Source organism: Bubalus bubalis, chromosome 8 (genome assembly GCF_019923935.1).
Source record: "Bubalus bubalis isolate 160015118507 breed Murrah chromosome 8, NDDB_SH_1, whole genome shotgun sequence".
NCBI lineage: Eukaryota > Metazoa > Chordata > Mammalia > Artiodactyla > Bovidae > Bubalus > Bubalus bubalis.
In genome coordinates, this window is record NC_059164.1 from 39,677,834 (window position 1) to 39,698,861 (window position 21,028).

General features: G+C 36.4%; 1 protein-coding gene across 2 annotated transcripts in view; it reads left to right on the forward strand.

Moving 5' to 3' along the window:
* SEMA3C (semaphorin 3C) overlaps positions 1-21,028 on the forward strand; it is a 213,380-nt gene that overhangs the window by 152,843 nt on the left and 39,509 nt on the right. For both annotated transcript variants that reach the window (XM_025291055.3, XM_006049695.4), the window contains exon 12: positions 4,135-4,357. In XM_025291055.3, coding sequence (XP_025146840.1) covers positions 4,135-4,357 — 223 coding nt within the window. The remainder of the gene's footprint in view (positions 1-4,134; positions 4,358-21,028) is intronic.

Here is a 21,028-nt window from a genome sequence, read left to right on the forward strand (position 1 = left end):
ATAAACTTTTACTAGGAGACATTGTTTCCAAGTAAAAAGTTTATTGTGAATATAATATAAAAGTCCCACATGGAGAACATTTGAATGAATATAAAATAATTGATTTCAGTTTATTTATTTGGGTTACCCATTTAATAACTGGGCTTCCTGGATGGTTCAGTGGTAAAGAATTTGTCTGACAATGCAGGAGACCCAGGATACCAAGATGCAGGTTCAGTCCCTGAGTCGGGATGTTCCCCTCAAGGAGGAAATGGTAACCCACTCCAGTATTCTTGCCTGGAAAAATCCCATGGACAGAGGAACCTGGAGGGCTACAATCCATAGAGGTCGCCAAGAGTCGGACACGACTGAGCAACTGAGCACACACAACATTTAGTAACTATGGTTGTGAGTAACTGAAACATAATTTTTAGCTTAATTTCAGTTACCATTAAGTAAAACCCAGAAACTAGACATGCGTAATTTAATAAAAGCTTATGAAAGTAATTGCTAGCTGGAAATTATAGAAATTGCTTAGTAATCTATGCTAATTTTGGATAATCCTGGAACTTATAAAAACAATACTTGCAAATATTTAAGGAGACAGCTCAGGAAACCATCCTTTAAGTGGTGTTTTTTGAAGGGCTGCAGCTATGTAAATTGCCCATGCACTTGTACTTTCCATGTTTTCATTCAGTGAAAATTCATGATCCTCATGCATCTTCTGGTTGTTGTGTTTCCCTTTCTCCACTTTGTGTGAGAAATGACAGTAGGAAATACCCATAGCACTACATTTTTCAGAAGTATGGAACACATTCATCAGTTTAGAATACACTCACATGGAATTGTTTGTCCTTGTTTGGCCTTTTATTGTAGTTAATTTATAAATATGCATATTTAAATATAATACTTTTACCGAAAAGACAAGCATATGAACCCTAGATGAAAGTCTCGTTAATGGGATAATGAATGAGAAGCTTAGTTTTATTACTTGTCTCATTATCTCTCTTTAGTGAAGTCATTTAATTTCTCCTTTTGCCTTTCTACAAAAAGAGAACTATATTTACTGGTCCTATAAAATATTCTAGCAATGTTAACTGGTTAAAGCTAGTCTAAAAATTGCATTAGGGTGATACAATTCAAATGAGGGAGAGCACATTCAGTTTGTGGAGACTTAATTTGCAACTGTAGGACTGCCTGGGCAGTAATGGCCCAGAAGCACTGACATTGTAGGATAGCCATTGCATAAATTTAACCCAGAGGTTGCCATGTTTTGTTTGGTCCCTAAAGTTGTTTTTCTTTTTGCACTGGGCTAACATTAAAATTTTGGCAGTTGTTCAGTCGCTCAGTCCTGTCCAACTCTTTGTGACCCCATGGACTGCAGGACGCCAGCCTTCCCTGTCCTTCACCATCTCCCGGAGTTTGCTCAAATTCATATCCATTGAATCAGCAATGCCATCCAGCCATCTCATCCTCTGTTGTCCCCTTCTCTTCTTGCCTTCTGTCTTTCTCAGCATCAGAGTCTTTTCCAATGAGTTGGCTCTTTGCATCAGATGGCCACAGTTTTGGAGTTTCAGCATCCATCCTTCCAATGAAAATTCAGGATTGATTTCCTGTAGGATTGACTGGTTTGATCTCCTTGCAGTCCAAACGACTCTTAAGAATCTTCTTCAACACCACAGTAAAAGCATCAGTTCTTCAATGCTCAGCCTTCTTTCTGGTCCAACACTCACATCATTCATGACCACTGGAAAAACCATAGCTTTGACTAGATGGACCTTTGTTGGCAAAGTAATGTTTCTGCTTTTTAACATGCTGTCTATTTTGCTCATAGCTTTTCTTCCAAGGAGCAAGCGTCTTTTAACTTTGTGGCTGCAGTCGTGGTCCGCAGTGATCTTAGAAGCCAAGAAAATAAAATCTGTCACTATTTCCATTTTTTCCAGTTTTTTGAAAATTTAGGTTTAAGCCAGCTTTTTCACTCTCCTCTTTCACCTTCATCAAGAGGCTCTTTAGCTCCTCTTCGAATTCTGCCATTAGGGTGATGTTATCTGCATATCTGAGGTAATTGCTATTTCTCTTGGCAATCTTGATTCCAGCTTGTGCTCCATCCAGTCCAGTGTTTCTCATGATGTACTCTGCATAGAAGTTACATAAGCAGGGTGACAGTATACAGCCTTGACATACTCCTTTCGAATTTGGAACCAGTCTGTTGTTCCATATCTGATTCTAACTGTTGCTTCTTGACCTACATTCAGGTTTCTCAGGAGTCAGGTAAGGTAGTCTGGTATTCCCATCACATAAAATTCCACATTTCTGTTTTCTGTTGAAATTTGACCACACTAGGTTTATATTCCTGCATAGGAGCAGTCACTTAGAAATAAGTCTTCACTGCCACATTTGAATAAACTGTAATTTTCATTTATTACTACCTGTATCACATCTTGCTATTCACCACAGATGCTGTACCCATTTCTTTTGATCAGGAAGCATGATTTGTTGCTTGCCTTTCAATGTGTACCTCTCTAAAGAGGATAAATGAAAACTAGAACAGTAGTGCTTTTGTTTAAAAAAAAATATAACCAAGTATTTTTGTTTCTGAAAGGAGAGATATTGACAGTGTTTGATAAGGTTAGACAAATAATGTTTTATGTGTTAAAAGAGATTATACGTTGCTCATATAACTTGATACTCAGCTCCTATTAGGGCATGTGTTCAAGTTTCAAGCTTCAGCACCTCCCAGCCTGCCCTTGAGTTTGTCCTCAGGTGACTTGTAAATGGAATCCTCTTCTTGGAAATCCTTGTCATGCTAGAACTGCTGAAACTGTCCTGCAGTCATTTTTAGGTCTCATTATTGCTTTCTCTCTGCCTCTTTATACCTGATGCTCTGAATCTTTCCCCTCCTCACCAGAATTAATGCCCCTGTTCCATATAACCCCTACACCAAAATTGGATGACAGATATAATAGAGTATTTCACTAATCCAACTACTCTGTCAAATATCTAATATTTGTCAGCTTTATTATAGGTCTGAGGGTAAAATAATGAACAAAACATACCCAGTTGAGAATAATTCACAGCTTACCTTCTAGAGGAAGAAACATACAATAAAGATACAAACAACAAATATATTACACACAGGTATATAGAGCTGTGAAAAAAATAAAGCAAGCTAAGGAAATAAGAGGGTAGAAATGGTGATGGGGAGCTATTTTTATATGTCATCACCTTAAAGAAAGTTACTTTTGAGCTGAGAACTGTTTGAGGCAATGGAGAAAACCATGGAGTTGTCTGGAGATGAGTAATCCAGGTAGGGAACAGCAAGTGCCGAGGTCCTAGATGGGGAGTTGACTTGAGGCTCAGGAAGAGCAAGAACCATGGCCGTGGTAGACATGCTGCAGCCCGGACATTCAGGAGCTTATAGCCATGCTTAGTTATTGGGATTTTATTCTAGAGTAGTGGAAGTTACTGGAGTTTTCCAGAGGGAAATTACCAGGTGTATTGACTATATCCAATCCAAGCTCCAACTTCAGAGAGTCCTCTTTGGTAGGGAGGGGATCAGATGGAATGAAACTCTTGCCTTAGGGTTAGAGTTCTGATTGAATTGATAATGATTATCTAATTTATTCTAGCCAGTAGCAGCATTCATTAGTGGAGAAGGAAATGCAACTCACTTCAGTATTCTTGCCTGGAGAATTCCATGGACAGAGGAGCCTGGTGGGCTACAGTCCATGGGGTGGCAAAGAGTCAGACACAACTGAGCAACTAACACACAGCAGCATTAGATTGTATCTGCAAGAGCATTTTTTTTTCTAGCAACACTGAATCTGGCACAGGATAAGAAATATAAAAGTGATGGATGAGAAAAGTGATAAGTTTTATCATGAACCAAATGACATCAGCTTCACTCTGAAAACAAACAGGACAGGCTATGTGGACTTGGCCTATTTAAATGATCAAGTTATATATATTGTATGTTTATCTTCTACAGATCATGCTATATGAGAAAAAAAACCATGCTGTTTTTTTCTCAATAGGTAGCAAATACACTTACAACAACTTGAGCTTCTAAGTATTTTGAAAAATAGAGGTCTTTGATTATTATTAACATAAAGTTACAATTGTATTAACTTAGTCCTTTTAAAAATATTTTTTTAGTGCCCAGGAGGAGCATTTACACCCAATATGCGAACCACGAAGGAGTTCCCAGATGACGTTGTCACTTTTATTCGGAACCACCCCCTCATGTACAATTCCATCTATCCAGTACATAGAAGGCCTTTGATTGTTCGTATAGGCACTGACTATAAGTACACAAAAATAGCTGTGGATCGAGTGAATGCTGCTGATGGTACATACAATGTCCTGTTTCTTGGAACAGGTAAGTATTTTAGCTAAAACTATTTTAAAAGTATTTAGCTAAGTATTTTAGCTAAAAGAACATGGTTGTTGAGGGCATGATATTTAAATCAGAAAAACTCCAGTGTTTGTTTCTGTCTGACTCTTAGGTGTTAAATCTCCCTGTGTTTCAGTTTCTGCATCTGCAAAATGGAGTTAAAATAAATTACTCTATGGGATTGTTGGGAGGATCCAATGGCTTAATATTACCATATGTAAAGCACCTTAAACAGTTCCTGGCACCTAATATGGTGAAATAAGATAATGAAATAAATGAAGGGATGGGAATTTTTAAGCATGAGTGTCCTCTCAGCTAAAACAAATTCTGTGACCTCTTCATAAACACATGAAGCCATCTACGCTTTCCTGCCATCTCTATGACTTTTCTTTATCAATTATATTTTTTTGTTTTACTTTTTTAAAATTTATTTATTTCTTAATTGAAGGATAATTGCTTTATGGAATTTTGTTGTTTTCTGTCAGACATCAACATGAATCAGCCATAGGTATGCATTTGTAATATTAGTGTAATATCAATTACATTATTACAAACTTTATTCTTCCATTTCATCCTCCCCTGAAACCTTGGCTTAGCAAACTTATGCCAGCATATGAAATCAGGCCTGTACGTTCACCCACCTCTACTGCTGTACTGCTGATTTTGCCAAGGTCTTCAGTTTTCTCATGATAAGAAAGTCCAATATCCTTTAACCATTAAAATGCCTCCATGCCCTTGTATCATTTTATATTGTAGAATCACTCTTTACTTGTTGCTTCAGCCATAAGTCACATAATTTTCCTTTATCTTCAACAGTTCCCTCTCAGTCCCTTCATTAGTCTGGCTTCCATCTCCCCATGAGTGTACGTATTTACTGAGGTTCTGTCCATAGTCTTCTTTTTACATATTCCTTGGCCATCTCATTCACTCATTTGGTTTTAATTAGTCTGTGCAAACAAATCCCAAATGTGTATCTCTAGTCCTTGCAATTTTATGAGTTCAGTATTAGTATTTACAATTTATTATTAGGTAACAGAAGTTTTATGACCCATTAACATTTCAAACAGCATGCTTCAAACTCAGTTTATTCACTTATAAGACTGCTTGCTGCTAAGTCACTTCAGTTGTGTCCGACTCTGTGCGACTCCATAGACAGCAGCCCACCAGGCTCCCCCGTCCCTGGAATTCTCCAGGCAAGAGTACTGGCGTGGGTTGCCATTTCCTTCTCCAATGCATGAAAGTGAAAATTGAAAGTGAAGTTGCTCAGTCGTGTCCGACCCTCAGCAACCCCATGGACTGCAGCCTACCAGGCTCCTCCGTCCATGGGATTTTCCAGGCAAGAGTACTGGAGTGGAGTGCCATTGCCTTCTCCAATAAGACTGCTTAACCAATGCTTAATCTAGTTTCTCATGTTTGTATTCATTGCTACACGTTCCTCTCAAGGTTCTATTTCTCCTTGATATGTCATTCTCTCTAGATATATTACAGTTCTTGGTAAACTCAGTAAATATTTGTCAAGATGAATTGAAAATCATAACTATATCCATTGCTTCTCATACAATGAAATGAATTCATAACTGATTGCAGAAACTAATTTTTGTTTGCTTAAAAACTGTGTTTTCAAAAGATGTTGTCTTCATATAATAACTACAATCTCTTAGCCTTGATTTAGATCATCCACTGTGGCGTTTGCATTTTTAAAAAAAACTTTTTTTCCTGAATTGGTCATTTAGAGTTACACCCATCCTTAATATCTCATAGTACTTAGGAAAAGATGACTGTTTTCTTATTTTCCTTTTGAAGCCAATCTTAAAGGTGGACCTTTTCCCAGTTTTATTGAGATATAATTGACATACATCACTGTATAAATTTAAGGTGCACAGCATAATGGCTTGACTTATATATATATATTGTGAAATGATAATTGCAGTAATTTTAAGTATCCGTCATATCATATAGATACAGTAAAAAGAAAGAAAAAATATATTTTTCCTTCTGATGAGAACTCTTAGGATTTACTCTCTTAACAACTTTCATATGTATCATACAGCAGTATAACTATAGTACATCCCATAACTGCACACATGTAGCTTATATCCCAAGTACTTATGTATCTTATAACTGGAAGTTTGTACCTTTTGATAGCCTTCATTTAATTCTTCCTCTCTCCACCTCTGGTAATGAATGTGGTTTTTCGTTTTGTTTTTGCTTTTTTGTTCCATATATAAGTGAGAGCTTAGAATAATGCCCTCAACTTCCATCCATGTTGTTACAAACAGCAAGATTTTATTCTTTTTTTTTTTTTGGAGTTTCAGCTTTAATTTTATTTTATTTTTAAACTTTACATAACTGTATTAGTTTTGCCAAATATCAAAATGAATCCACCACAGGTATACATGTGTTCCCCAACCTGAACCCTCCTCCCTCCTCCCTCCCCATTCCATCCCTCTGGGTCGTCCCAGTGCACCAGCCCCAAGCATCCAGTATCGTGCATCGAACCTGGACTGGCAACTCATTTCATACATGATATTTTACATGTTTCAATGACATTCTCCCGAATCTTCCCACCCTCTCCCTCTCCCACAGAGTCCATAAGACTGTTCTATACATCAGTGTCTCTTTGCTGTCTCGTACACAGGGTTATTGTTACCATCTTTCTAAATTCCATATATATGCGTTAGTATACTGTATTGGTGTTTTGCTTTCTGGCTTACTTCACTCTGTATAATAGGCTCCAGTTTCATCCACCTCATTAGAACTGATTCAAATGTATTCTTTTTAATGGCTGAGTAATACTCCATTGTGTATATGTACCACAGCTTTCTTATCCATTCATCTGCTGATGGGCATCTAGGTTGCTTCCATGTCCTGGCTATTATAAACAGTGCTGCGATGAACATTGGGGTACTCGTGTCTCTTTCCCTTCTGGTTTCCTCAGTGTGTATGCCCAGCAGTGGGATTGCTGGATCATAAGGCAGGTCTATTTCCAGTTTTTTAAGGAATCTCCACACTGTTCTCCATAGTGGCTGTACTAGTTTGCATTCCCACCAACAGTGTAAGAGGGTTCCCTTTTCTCCACACCCTCTCCAGCATTTATTACTTGTAGACTTTTGGATCACAGCCATTCTGACTGGTGTGAAATGGTACCTCATAGTGGTTTTGATTTGCATTTCTCTGATAATGAGTGATGTTGAGCATCTTTTCATGTGTTTGTTAGCCATCTGTATGTCTTCTTTGGAGAAATGTCTGTTTAGTTCTTTGGCCCATTTTTTGATTGGGTCATTTATTTTTCTGGAGTTGAGCTGTAGGAGTTGCTTGTATATTCTTGAGATTAGTTGTTTGTCAGTTGCTTCATTTGCTATTATCTTCTCCCATTCTGAAGGCTGTCTTTTCACCTTGCTAATAGTTTCCTTTGATGTGCAGAAGCTTTTAAGGTTAATTAGGTCCCATTTGTTTATTTTTGCTTTTATTTCCAATATTCTGTGAGGTGGGTCATAGAGGATCCTGCTGTGATGTATGTCAGAGAGTGTTTTGCCTATGTTCTCCTCTAGGAGTTTTATAGTTTCTGGTCTTAGTTTAGATCTTTAATCCATTTTGAGTTTATTTTTGTCTATGGTGTTAGAAAGTGTTCTAGTTTCATTCTTTTACAAGTGGTTGACCAGATTTCCCAGCACCACTTGTTAAAGAGATTGTCTTTAATCCATTGTATATTCTTGCCTCCTTTGTCAAAGATAAGGTGTCCATATGTGCGTGGATTTATCTCTGGGCTTTCTATTTTGTTCCATTGATCTATATTTCTGTCTTTGTGCCAGTACCATACTGTCTTGATAACTGTGGCTTTGTAGTAGAGCCTGAAGTCAGGTAGGTTGATTCCTCCAGTTCCATTCTTCTTTCTCAAGATCGCTTTGGCTTTTCGAGGTTTTTTGTTTTTCCATACAAATTGTGAAATTATTTGTTCTAGCTCTGTGAAGAATGCTGTTGGTAGCTTGATAGGGATTGCATTGAATCTATAGATTGCTTTGGGTAGTATACTCATTTTCACTATATTGATTCTTCCAATCCAGGAACATGGTATATTTCTCCATCTGTTAGTGTCCTCTTTGATTTCTTTCACCAGTGTTTTATAGTTTTCTATATATAGGTCTTTAGATTCTTTAGGTAGATATATTCCTAAGTATTTTATTCTTTCCATTGCAATGGTGAATGGAATTGTTTCCTTAATATCTCTTTCTGTTTTCTCATTATTAGTGTATAGGAATGCAAGGGATTTCTGTGTGTTGATTTTATATCCTGCAACTTTACTATAGTCATTGATTAGTTCTAGTAATTTTCTGGTGGAGTCTTTAGGGTTTTCTATGTAGAGGATCATGTCATCTGCAAACAGTGAGAGCTTTGCTTCTTCTTTTCCAATTTGGATTCCTTTTATTTCTTTTTCTGTTCTGATTGCTGTGGCCAAAACTTCCAAAACTATGTTGAATAGTAATGGTGAAAGTGGGCACCCTTGTCTTGTTCCTGACTTTAGAGGAAATGCTTTCAATTTTTCACCATTGAGGATAATGTTTGCTGTGGGTATTCTTTTTATGGCAGAATAATATTCTGTTGTGTTTTAAACCACACTTATTTTTCCTTTTTTAAAAATGAATTTTGAATGAAGTAAAGTTGCTTTACTTTATAGTGTTGTTAGTTTCTACCGTATAGCAAAATAACTCAGCCATACATACACATGTATCTCCTCGCTTTTGGATTTCTTTCCCATTCAGGTCACCACAGTTAGTACGTTAAGTAGAGTTCCCCAAGAAGAATGGGAAATTGAGATTGCCGCGTATACCCTATTGATACTATTCTTTATAAACCACGTATCTGTAGACACTTAGTCTGTTTCCATGTCTTGTCTCTTGTGGATACTGCTGCAGTGAACATGCAGGTGCAGATATATTCTGCTGTTAGTGTTTTTGTTTCTTAAAGTTGGACTCTGATGTCACATTCAGGTTGCTTTTTCATGAAAGTCTACATAAAATATACAGGTTTCATGGATGGAATTTTCTAGTCTTTAAAAATTGTCCAACAATGTTCATTTAGATAGAAAGCAGTAAGAAACATGCCTTTGCACAGGTTCTTTGACTTTTCTTACTACTTAAGTATCTGGCAACTTTACTCAGACATTTTTATATTGGTATTTAAACACGTGTCATTTTCAAAAACAGTATTTAGCCATATGTTTTTAATTGTAGTGGGAAGCTCCACTAATCACTGCTTACAAAGCCACATAAGTCTCTTGAAGATTGTAATCTAATAGGAAAATTCATGCTGTGAAATGCCTCTGCCAAGAGCGTCTTTCTGGATAGATGGTAACTCACTTAACCATTGAACCTAATCTTCATGGTTATATCAGATCACATTGTAATTGATTTCAACTTACCTGAAACTCTAACAAAGAGTATATTGTTATGAAATATATTTTCTACCTGAGTAGATCTTGAATTTCTGGTGAAATTTCTTCAAAAGAAAGTTCTCTATGTTTGTTTGCTACTGAAAGTGAATAAAATAGCCTTTTCTGAAATAGAAGTTGGGAGAATCATGGTTCACTATTCCCAGAATTTCTTAACTTTCTGTATCTAAATGTCTTAGGAAGGATTATAGTATGTCTTTTGTGTTGTCAAATCCCCAAGTACCAAATAGCCCTTTAGTTGTTATTAATAAGTAATGATGCTTCAATTATTGCCACAATTAAGCAAGCTTCTCTTATGGCTTCCCTTTTCTCTGGATCTTCATGAAGAATTAAAGGGAATTTGATGAAGATATTGGTTGTCAAAAAAGTTACCATAGGAAAAACTTATGGGACAGGTCATTGGAATGCAAACAGGATATCTTATAACTGTATCCACTTTGAATAATAGGAATGATTTGTAGTTCACAGAACCTTTATGATAGTTGTGCAGGCTGAATGCTCGGTAACTTGCTGCTGCTGCTAAGTCACTTCAGTCGTGCCCGACTCTGTGCGACCCCATAGACGGCAGCCCACCAGGCTCCCCCGTCCCTGGGATTCTCCAGGCAAGAACACTGGAGTGGGTTGCCAGTTCCTTCTCCAATGCATGAAAGTGAAAAGTGAAAGTGAAGTCGCTCAGTCATGTCTGACTCTTAGCGACCTCATGGACTGCAGCCCACCAGGCTCCTCCGTCCATGGGATTTTCCAGGCAAGAGTACTGGAGTGCCTTCTCCATGAATAACTGTTACACTTAGTCTATTATAGTTTACTATTCTGGCTGAGGTTGAGAGGCTGGGATTCTGGCCTTCTACTCTTCTGGGACTGCCTGATTATTTTTTGTGTACTGTGAGCTGCCACAATAAACAAACACATACATACATAGGTACATGTACAAGTCAATAAATGCAATGAAGGGAGGGAGGAAGGGAGGGAGAAAGAAAAGTAAATTTCGTCCTGTCGTCTTTTATTTCTTAGTTTGCATTATCAACGTCTAGTCTGTGGGTGAGATAGCCCACAGCCTGCTGCAAATATGGTCTATAAGCTAAGAATGATTTGCATTTTTTAATGACTGAAAGAAAAATGGCAAGAAGAATATTACATGAGCAGTGAAAATTGTAAGATTTTTAGATTTCAGTGCCCACAAATAAAGTTTTATTAGAACACAGCTACATTCATTCATTTACATTTATCTGTGGCTGAGTTTGTGCCACAAAAGAGTTAAATACTTGCCAAAGAGACCACTCAGCCCATAGAGCCTAAATTTATTGTTATTTGACCTTTAACAGAAAAAGTTTGATGACTTTTGTTTAATAACTGTATAATTGTAGAAAAATTAAGACTTCTGAAAGAAGCTATTGTCTAGGATGTAGCTATAATACAATAATTTATAATGATGCTTCATATAAAAACATCTTCTTTAATCTCGAGTAAAAAATGTCTTGTTATGTCTATTAAAATTTAAACTAGAAACCATGTTACTTGATTACTTTGCAATTAATTACTGCTACTATGCTCCTAACAAGGAACACAGGTTGAAACAATGTATTTTAAAATCAGTGCTTTTTAAAATCTGGTAGTATTATTTGATATTTTGTAGAATTTGGGGTTTGGGATTTTTTTGTTTGTTTTTGAGATTAATTTTTAGTGTTAAGATGATGGGTATTTTTACGCTCCTTAGTCTCTTTTTTCAGTCTTTAGGAAAGACTATAAAATAGCAGGCAAGTATTCTCATAGGATTAACATTTCTGTTTTAATTTTGCCACCTACTGCTTATATCCAGGCTATTTGTTCAAAGTTGACGATAAAGTACTGTGAAGAGATTTGCCTGTTTTCTTTTTGCCTCTGGAGTTATGAAAATAGTTAAGTGTCTGGGGCAAGCTTAGATACATTTTGTCAAATTTACATTTTGAGCACTAAATGTGAATCAGAATGACATGTGGTTTCTGATGAAAGAGAGAGTATTCTTGTGAATGGATGTTAGAGGTTTAGGATGATTTAATGCCATTATGATTTTTTAATGTATGGTCGATACATGTAGTGCTTTGCCAAAATTCTTGTATAGTATGTACTGTTTCATGCTTCGTACTAGCTTCCGTTTAACTGGATGATTACTAAGTTTGACTGTTGGCTCCAGTAGGTCCTTTGCAAATGTGGAGATTTGAAGTGTGTGCCACATAAGTGACTAAAGCCTTAATATGTTTGCCTTGCAGTATTACAGGATCACTGGCTTTATAGTAACTAACCAGTTCTGACAGTCACATCTTTTGAAATGTACACCTAATGAACTGCAGAACTAGGCATTTTGATTTTTACAGAACTCCCTAAACTAAAAACACCCAAGATGTAAAATGTGATAGCTGGAGCCATGCATTTGACTTCAGAAAAGACAACTATCAGTTGTAAACTGTGCGTGTCAAGTCACTCTGAGGATAATGTCTAGACTTCCCCTTTGCTTAGAAGTAAGGAAAAAATCCCTTTGTAAGTCACTGGTTTTTAATAACATTGTGGTTCACTGCTTTCCAAATCAGAATCTATAAACATCTGAGAGTTTACCAAGGATTCTACAGGGATTGTCACAGCAGGAAATACTAATAAAACAGAGTGGAATGATGACTGAATTGAAAGGGGAAAGATGATAAATTATGGTGTGATGATTGCGTGATCATGTAGAAGAGTAGCAAAGGCAATATGTGAAGAGAAAAATATGCAAGAGAGCCCAGATAGTGGTTGTTAATCTATAGACAAATGTTCTTATTTAAAGTTTATTTTAAAAAGACAGTTTACTAAGAATAAATATATGATAATTGCTGAAAATATTTTTCAAAAAGCATAAGTCTTTTCCTTTAAGCTACTTTTCAGAGATATACATTTTATTAAAGATCGTGTGAAATCTCACATAATCATTATATAAATTTTGGTGTTGCTAGTTTGCCCAAATTACTCATTTATCTCTTTAATATGCTACTTCTTATGCAAATAAGTACACTTTTTCAAGTTTTTGAACTATTTTATTACTAGTATAGTGATGCTAATTAAGGTTATTTACAATGCTTATCTTTTGCCAGGTATGTTATTGAATCCCATCCAAAACTTGTAGTCACCCTGTGAGGAACTGAGAATGTAGACTCCATTGAGAGCAAGGATATTTGCCTGATTTATTCATTGGTACATCCTCAGAATAGCATATCACTCAAAGTTGTCGTGTTCTTGCCTGAAGAATCCCAGGGACGGGGTTGCCTGATGGGCTGCCGTCTATGGGGTCGCACAGAGTTGGACACGACTGAAGCAACTTAGCAGCAGCAGCAGCAGCAAAGTTGTCACTCAGTAGATATTCTTTGAATGAATGAGTGGATGAGTTGCACTAATCCTCCACCATGTTTAAACTGAAGCTCAGATAACTGAAGATCACATTGATATTGAGTGTATGATACAACCAGAATATAACCTTTTGGGATCTGATTTCACATCGTGAGCATTTATCCTCTTCAAGTTAATTACCTCATCTACCATCACCACTTTATTTACCTTTTATGAAGTTAAGGTAATTTCATTTTGTTGTTTAGTCACTAGGTCATGTCCAACTCTTTTGTGACACCAGTGGACTATAGCCCGCCAGGCTTCTCTGTCCCAGGGATTTCCCAGGCAAGAATACTGGAGTGGGTAGCCATTCCCTTCTCCAGGGGATCTTCCCAACCCAGGGATCAAACCCGCATCTCCTGCATTTCAGGCAGATTCTCTTACTGCTGAGCCACCAGGGAAGCCCCCATTGTCTCATTTTACTGTGAATTAAATGTTTCCTTCACATATGTCAGGAGATATGGCTGATGTGTTGACATTCAACATTAGCTCAGTACTGCTTTGTTAGAATAACATCACTCACTTTTGCCCATCCACACATTGTCACCAAGTCATACGTGTGAAAGAGATACATCTTACAATGTGACAGAGAAAACCTGGAACAGACTGGATTTGTATGTGAATTAACCAGTTAACCTGTGAATCTCGTATCTTTTTATGTCAGCCGCCATATATTTAGGGTTGAAGGAGATAATATTTTGGGGGGAGAGAAGAGTGCTGAAATGGAAGAGTAATTCACCTCACTTTTTGATGTATTACTAAATCTTTGTGCATTTTAAAACTTGTGCCTTTCAGCAGATGAGATGGCCACGATATGCTCTTTATTACTGGTGCTTTTACTATTTATTCACTAATATAAAACATGTGCTGCTGCTGCTAAGTTGCTTCAGTCGTGTCCGACTCTGTGCGACCCTATAGACGGCAGCCCACCAGGCTTCCCCGTCTCTGGGATTCTCCAGGCAAGAACATTGGAGTGGGTTGCCATTTCCTTCTCTATGTGCAAACAAACCTAAATCCTGTATGTTACCTTCATTTCAACCCTCACTCTTTCATGAATGTAAGAAAAATTTCTAACCCAAAGACATTAACTTATAAAGTCTTTTGTCTGTGTTTTAATAAGAAATAATCACACTATGTTCTTGTTCCTGATGCACTGCTGAGTTTCCCTGAAGCAGACTTAGCAGCCTTTGTCCCTTGGAGAAACTCTCATAGCCTATTACTCAGCCTGGCCAGCCCTCTCTATGTGACTACCTAAGGAGGTACATATCCAGGTGTCAGTTGTGGGGGTGGTCTTTGTTGAAAGCCAGTTTTGTTTTATCTTGTTTTTAAGTTTTATGGAACTGAGAAAAGTTTTCAAATTGTTGAAAATGAAAAGAGAGATTTAATTTAGAATATGAAGTGTAGTGTGAATTGAACAAAAAAGGCTTGAAAGTGGATTTTCTGAGGTGAGTCTGTGTTATTAGAGTCATAAATGTTTTCCTTAATTGTATGCATATTTTCTCTTTCACTGATGTAGTGAGCACAATAATAGGCCCCCAAAGGTTATTTCCTAATCCGTGGGAACTGCTCTGTCTGCTCAGGGTCCCACAAAGCCACAAAGTGTAAACCAGACTGCATTCCTTTCTGGAGTTCAAAATCTTTTCCAAACTCACACAGTATTTGAAAAAATTAAGTTCCTTCCTGATGTGGGGATGAGGTACTGCCTTTCCCTGCCATTGTCCATTCAAAAAACACCTGTTTGCTCCTTCTGTCTGCTAAAACAGAGTCTCATACAATGTAGCATAATCATGGGATTGACATACTACCGATTTAGCATTATTCTGTGGTTTTAGAAGCAAGTCACACATCTACTCTTATTTAAGAGGAGAAGTTATACAAAGGGGTGACTTAGTAAGGCTCTTCTTAGAGTAGGTCAGTCACTTCCCAGATACATTTATGTAGCTAGCTCCCTTTGGCATTGATAGGGAAGATACATTACAGACAGAGAAAAAAGGCCGGTTAGGAGACTTGGTTTTTTTATAGGCAGGAAATGATGAGAGCCTAAATTAAAACAGGTGCTAGAAGTCAGAGATTGAGAGGGATTATCAAGAGATATTAGGAATAGGAAAGGACCTGATAATAACTAACTTGATTTGGGAAGAGTAGGCAGATGAAAAAAAAGTGCCTAGGGTGTTTTGTAAATATATGGTCTGTCACAAGGATGAAGAGAAGTACCATTCATTGAACAAGGGAACATAGAATCAGCAATCAGATTTGGAAAGTAGTGGATTCCTTTTGAAGGGCACACCTGTCCTTTCCTATGACCTGTTATGATTAGAAACTGAATTTACCACCTAAAATACATTATCTCATCAAAATCTCATAGCAACCGAATGAGAGAGAATCATTATCCCCATTTTAGAACTATGTAAACTGAGGCTTTGGCAATTAAATGGCTAGCTTATGGTTGTGAAGCTATTAGAAACAGTAACTAAATTCCAACCCAGGTCTGTCTCCCACTCAGTTAGAGATTCTGTGGACCGCTCAGATGGATAAGTCAAAGAGGGTGTTGTTGTGGATACACTTCAGCAGAGAGGGCTGTGCTAGAGATGCAGATACAGAAGTCATTAGCAATATAGGTGTCAGCGGAATCCTTGACAGTTCTTGAGGTCACTCTAGGAACTATGCAGATAAGGATTTAACTCTGGGGAGCTCATTTAAAAGGAAGGAAAAGTAAAGATTATCTACTAAGAAAATGGAGAAAAAGTGATCATAAAGTAACAGGAAAATAAGAATTAGTATCATGGTGACCTCGAGAAAAGAGAATAGCAGGCAGGAAAAAAAGCCGTGGCCAGGATCATCAGATGTGACAGTTCTGTCCGAGTGCCCTTTAAGATGTTCCTTTCCTCATTAGCCTGTCTTCTTGAAGACCAGTGAAGCTTGAGAGGAGAATAACCATTTCAGTGGAAAGAATGGGTTGTGAACAGGAGAAAGTAAGAATGGGTTAGCACGAGCAAGTGTATTGAGGGATGACTAAATGAAGAGGGAAACCTCCTCTTTTTACCCGAGCCCCCAAAAATGTAGGCAAATGTTCCAGGCCACCTTCTCTATGTGCTTAAGTCTTTGCAAACTATTGTAGAAACACATATCTTATGGTAAAACTGGTGCAGAAAATAAACTACTTAATAGTGACCATAAAATCCATTAATCTCAGATGAGTAATTATTTCTGCAAATTTTAAAGGATTAAATAGAAAGAGTTAGCTCCTTGCATCATTGGAAATTTAGTTGTTTCATCCTGTGTCGGTTCTATAAAACCTTGCATATGACATACACTTCTCCATTGTCGGAGAAGGCAATGGCACCCCACTCCAGTACTCTTGCCTGGAGAATCCCATGGACGGAGGAGCCTGGTAGGCTGCAGTCCATGGGGTCGCTAAGAGTCAGACACGACTGAGCAACTTCACTTTCACCTTTCACTTTCATGCATTGGAGAAGGAAATGGCACCCCACTCCAGCGTTCTTGCCTGGAGAATCCCAGGGACGGGGGAGCCTCGTGGGCTGCCATCTATGGGGTCTCACAGGGTCGGACACGACTGAAGCGACTTAGCAGCAGCAGCAGCAGCATGACATACACCTGCATGGAAGTCCATTTATTTTAAATTGATATTGTAAATAAAACATTCATAATACAATACAACAAAGGATACTGAAATGTAATTTGTACATTTTGGTAATTTACACAATCCTAAAATATTAATGTTAGTGATTCCTGAGACTCTATTTGAGTATTCTTTTTAGCTGTGTCACCAGGAAATAATTATAATAAGCCATATGTTAATGGAATATCACTTGGTCTAATATTAGATTTTTTTTCTAAATCATTATAGGGAAAATTAGCTTCTAGAACCAGAACATATTATACTGTAACTTATTAAACACATTTTGCTACATCAGATATATCATTAACAGATATTTTGCATGAGGACAGAAACTTTAGTTGAAAAAATAATCAAATCAAAAATTTTGAACACGTGTACACCTGTGGCGGATGCATGTTGATGTATGGCAAAACCAATACAATATTGTAAAGTAAAAAACAAATAATAATAATAATAAAACTAATAAAAAACTAAAAAAAAATTAAATAGCACATTTTGCTGTATTCTATTTCTTGGTAAGTCTCAGCTAAATCAAAGCTTATAATTTAGTCACTTCTTATAAAATTGTCAGTTCAGTAAAATCATTGGTCTTAAAAGTTTGCCCTAGAAATCTACTTCTCCATTAACTTATCTAAATATGTAACTCCCAAAGCTTTCCACAGCAGTAATGTATGCAAAGCATGTGTAAAATCCTAGCTCCTACACATCCTAGCTCCTACACATGGTAGTGTGAAATGGGAAATTTATATTCCCAAAGATATTCCTACAATAACCAATTCCAATTATGTTTGGGATTTCTCCTAAACTTTGTTGAAAACAGAATAACTTTTTAGACTAGGCTAAGGATTAGGCAACATGCTTTAACTTCAAAAGACCTATGTTTCAATCCTGCTATGTACCATCTACCAGTTTTATGTCTGGGAGCAAATTATATAACATCTCTAAGCCTGCTTTTCTTAATTGCACTACTTTATGGATGTATTTTGGAGAAGGCAGTGGCACCCCACTCCAGTACTCTTGCCTGGAAAATTCCACGGATGGAGGAGCCTGGTAGGCTGCAGTCCATGGGGTCACGAAGAGTCGGACACGACTGAGCAACTTCACTTTCACTTTTCACTTTCATGCATTGGAGAAGGAAATGGCAACCCACTCCAGTGTTCTTGCCTGGAGAATCCTAGGGACACAGGAGCCTGGTGGGCTGCCATCTATGGGGTCGCACAGAGTCGGACACGACTGAAGTGACTTAGCAGCAGCAGCAGCAGCATGTTTGTATTTTAAAGATTAAATGATGATGTGTACAAAACTTGGAGTGTACTGCCTAACAATTGGTAAGCATTTGACAGGTACATATATATATGTATCTATACAGTATATATATATATAAATTGACATCAATCATACTATCTATGAATATAAATATACATATATATATTTGTGAATACACAAGTATTTTTTAATTCTGTTGCAAATTCTGATGCCATTAACTAGAATAAGCAGTGAACAAAATACACAAATGTCTCTTTAAAGTTTATATTCTTGTGGAAGGAAACAGGCTATGAATAATATGTGCATAATTATTTTACAGCATTACTTAAATTTGAGTACACTGTATTAGGAAAAGTAGAAAGGAAGCAAAACCTTTAATGACACATGATGAATCTGCCTGGTATAAAAGAACAGTAGGTAATTTATGTAACAGAAAAAGACTCACAATAAGGAAGGACAATTTCAGAACACTGAGAATAAAAGTATACTCTTTGTAAAGTTTATAAGGAAGGTTTGTATAGGATTTTGCCTTTGATCTTTAACAGCCTTGTCAGATTTGTAAAGCAAATACTGTATCCACATTTTATAGAAAAACACAAAGGATTACCGGAGGCAGGTTTGTTCAAGTTTACACCATTTTCAAGTTTAAGACCAGAATAAGAATAGTGGACACTATTGCAGGTTTGGGGAAACAGGTATATGTTCTTTTCAGTAGTAGTGTGGAGATTGCCATTAACTGGGCTGTTAATGAGCAATGTTTATCTACTCCTGAAAGCTAACTGCAAAAAGAGAACCATCATAGAGCGCAGTTACACTTGTACTAAGCATTCAGCATATGGTAAAACGGTACTAATTTATTGTATTCCTTCTAATGTAAATGGCGTTAGGCAGACTCAATAGCAGTGTCTTGAATTATATAGTAGCTTTAGTAGGTCTAATTTTAAATACTTACATTCTACTTTATCTTTTTTAGTAATAACCAGAACATGATTTCAATCTATAGCTTGACTTAATTACATCTCAAATTATTTTTTTATTGCTTGAGCTAAATGTTAATTTTTTAATCAAGAAAATAATAGGTGAACAAAAAGAAAAAGGAAGAAAAAGCAATCCTAGTTTATATTCCCTAATATGAAACTAAATGTATTTCAGTGTTCAGAAGTATGTGAATAGGAAAAGGTAATATTCACATATATTAATATATTAGGTAAAATGGCTTGCACAACCTTGGATCACAGTGAAATCCGTAGTACTGTTGCTATAGTGAAATATAGAAATCCTCAAACCAAGTATAACAAATACAGGTTATAAGTAGCCTTAGGTAAGTGCAGGTCAGATTTTATGACCAAAGTAGTTCAAGTTAGGACAGATTTTACCATCAAAGCAATTAAAAAAAAAAAAAAAACTTTTGAAATTTAGAGCTGCAGAAAAAAGATTATAAGCCCACATTAAAAATACAGTGTAACCCCCTACTTATATAGAGGGATTATAATATAATTTTTTTTTTTTACTCTGTAAGATATCACAAATATCTTTGCTTGACATATTTGGGGGAGAAGGGAGGAGTATTTTATTTTAGTATCACAATTCTCAGAAATATTGTTATTTACATTTTCTTACAGATTTATTGGATCACAAAATTGGAAAACACAATTGTAGACTGATTTTACATGTGGTTTGACCAGGGCCCCAGCTTCTTTTTTTTTGGAGTTTTTGGCTCTGTCCTCCTTAGCTGGGGGCAGAGTTAAGCTTTGTTCTTAGGTCAACTTTCTCATTTTTTCAAATGGCTGCAGAAATTCCTAAACATATCTACAGACCAATCAACCCTGATGGATAGAGGTCATATTGGATTCTCTTTAATCTTCCTATGAACCTGTGTTTCTATTTTTTATTGTTTCCATTTAGACTAAAAGACATCCTTTAGCGTTTTTTCAAATGTAGGGAGTCTGCAGACAAAAAAACTTCCAAGCTTTCATTTATCTAAAAATGATTGATTTAATCTTATATTTTTAAAGATTATTTTCACTGGATATAAAATTATGGGTTAACTTTTTTTCTTTCAGTAATTAAAAAATGATTATTTCATTATCTTCTGGTTCCATTGTTTGTAATAAAAACACAATGCCTTTTTTCTCTGGCTGCATTCAGAGATTTATTTCTGTAAATTTTCTTTTCAGCAATTTAAATATGATGTGACTTTTATATCTGTTTATCTAAGATCTCATGGAATTCCTAGATCTACAACATATTATTCTTCATTAAATTTGGGAAATTTTCAGCCATTATTTTTTCATATAGCTTTTTCTTCCCCAGTCTTCCCTTATTCTCCTTTCAGAACTCTAATTACATGTACATAAGACCATACGATGATGTCAACCATGCCCAAAAGACTGTTTTAATTTTTTTCTCTATGTTCCTGCAACTGGACAATTTATATTGATCTGGCTTCAAGTTCACTGACTTTCTACCCCAAACTGCTATTGAGTTTATAAAACTGATATTTTATTTTAGCTATCATAATTAAGTTCTAAAATATCCATTTGACTTTTTATAGTTTTTATTTCATTGCTGAGTTTTTCATATCTTTTCACTTATTAAGACCATATCTTCTTTTCATTCTTGTTTTGCTTTTAGTTTTTTAAACATAGTTATAATAATCTATAACAGCTGCTTTGAAGTTGTTGCTTACTAAGTTCAGCATCTTGGATAATTTTACTTCTTTTTCTTCCTGAAGACCATCCCCTGTTTCATCCATTTTTTTCTCTTCCTCTCTCTCTCTTCATGTACAATACTTTTTGTTGTTCTTGATCCTAGACATTGTAGACAATACCTTGGCTTTAGGTTCAAGCATTCAGTTATCAGCTGATCACCTTGAATTTGTTAAGACTTGATTTACTCTGTTAAAGTT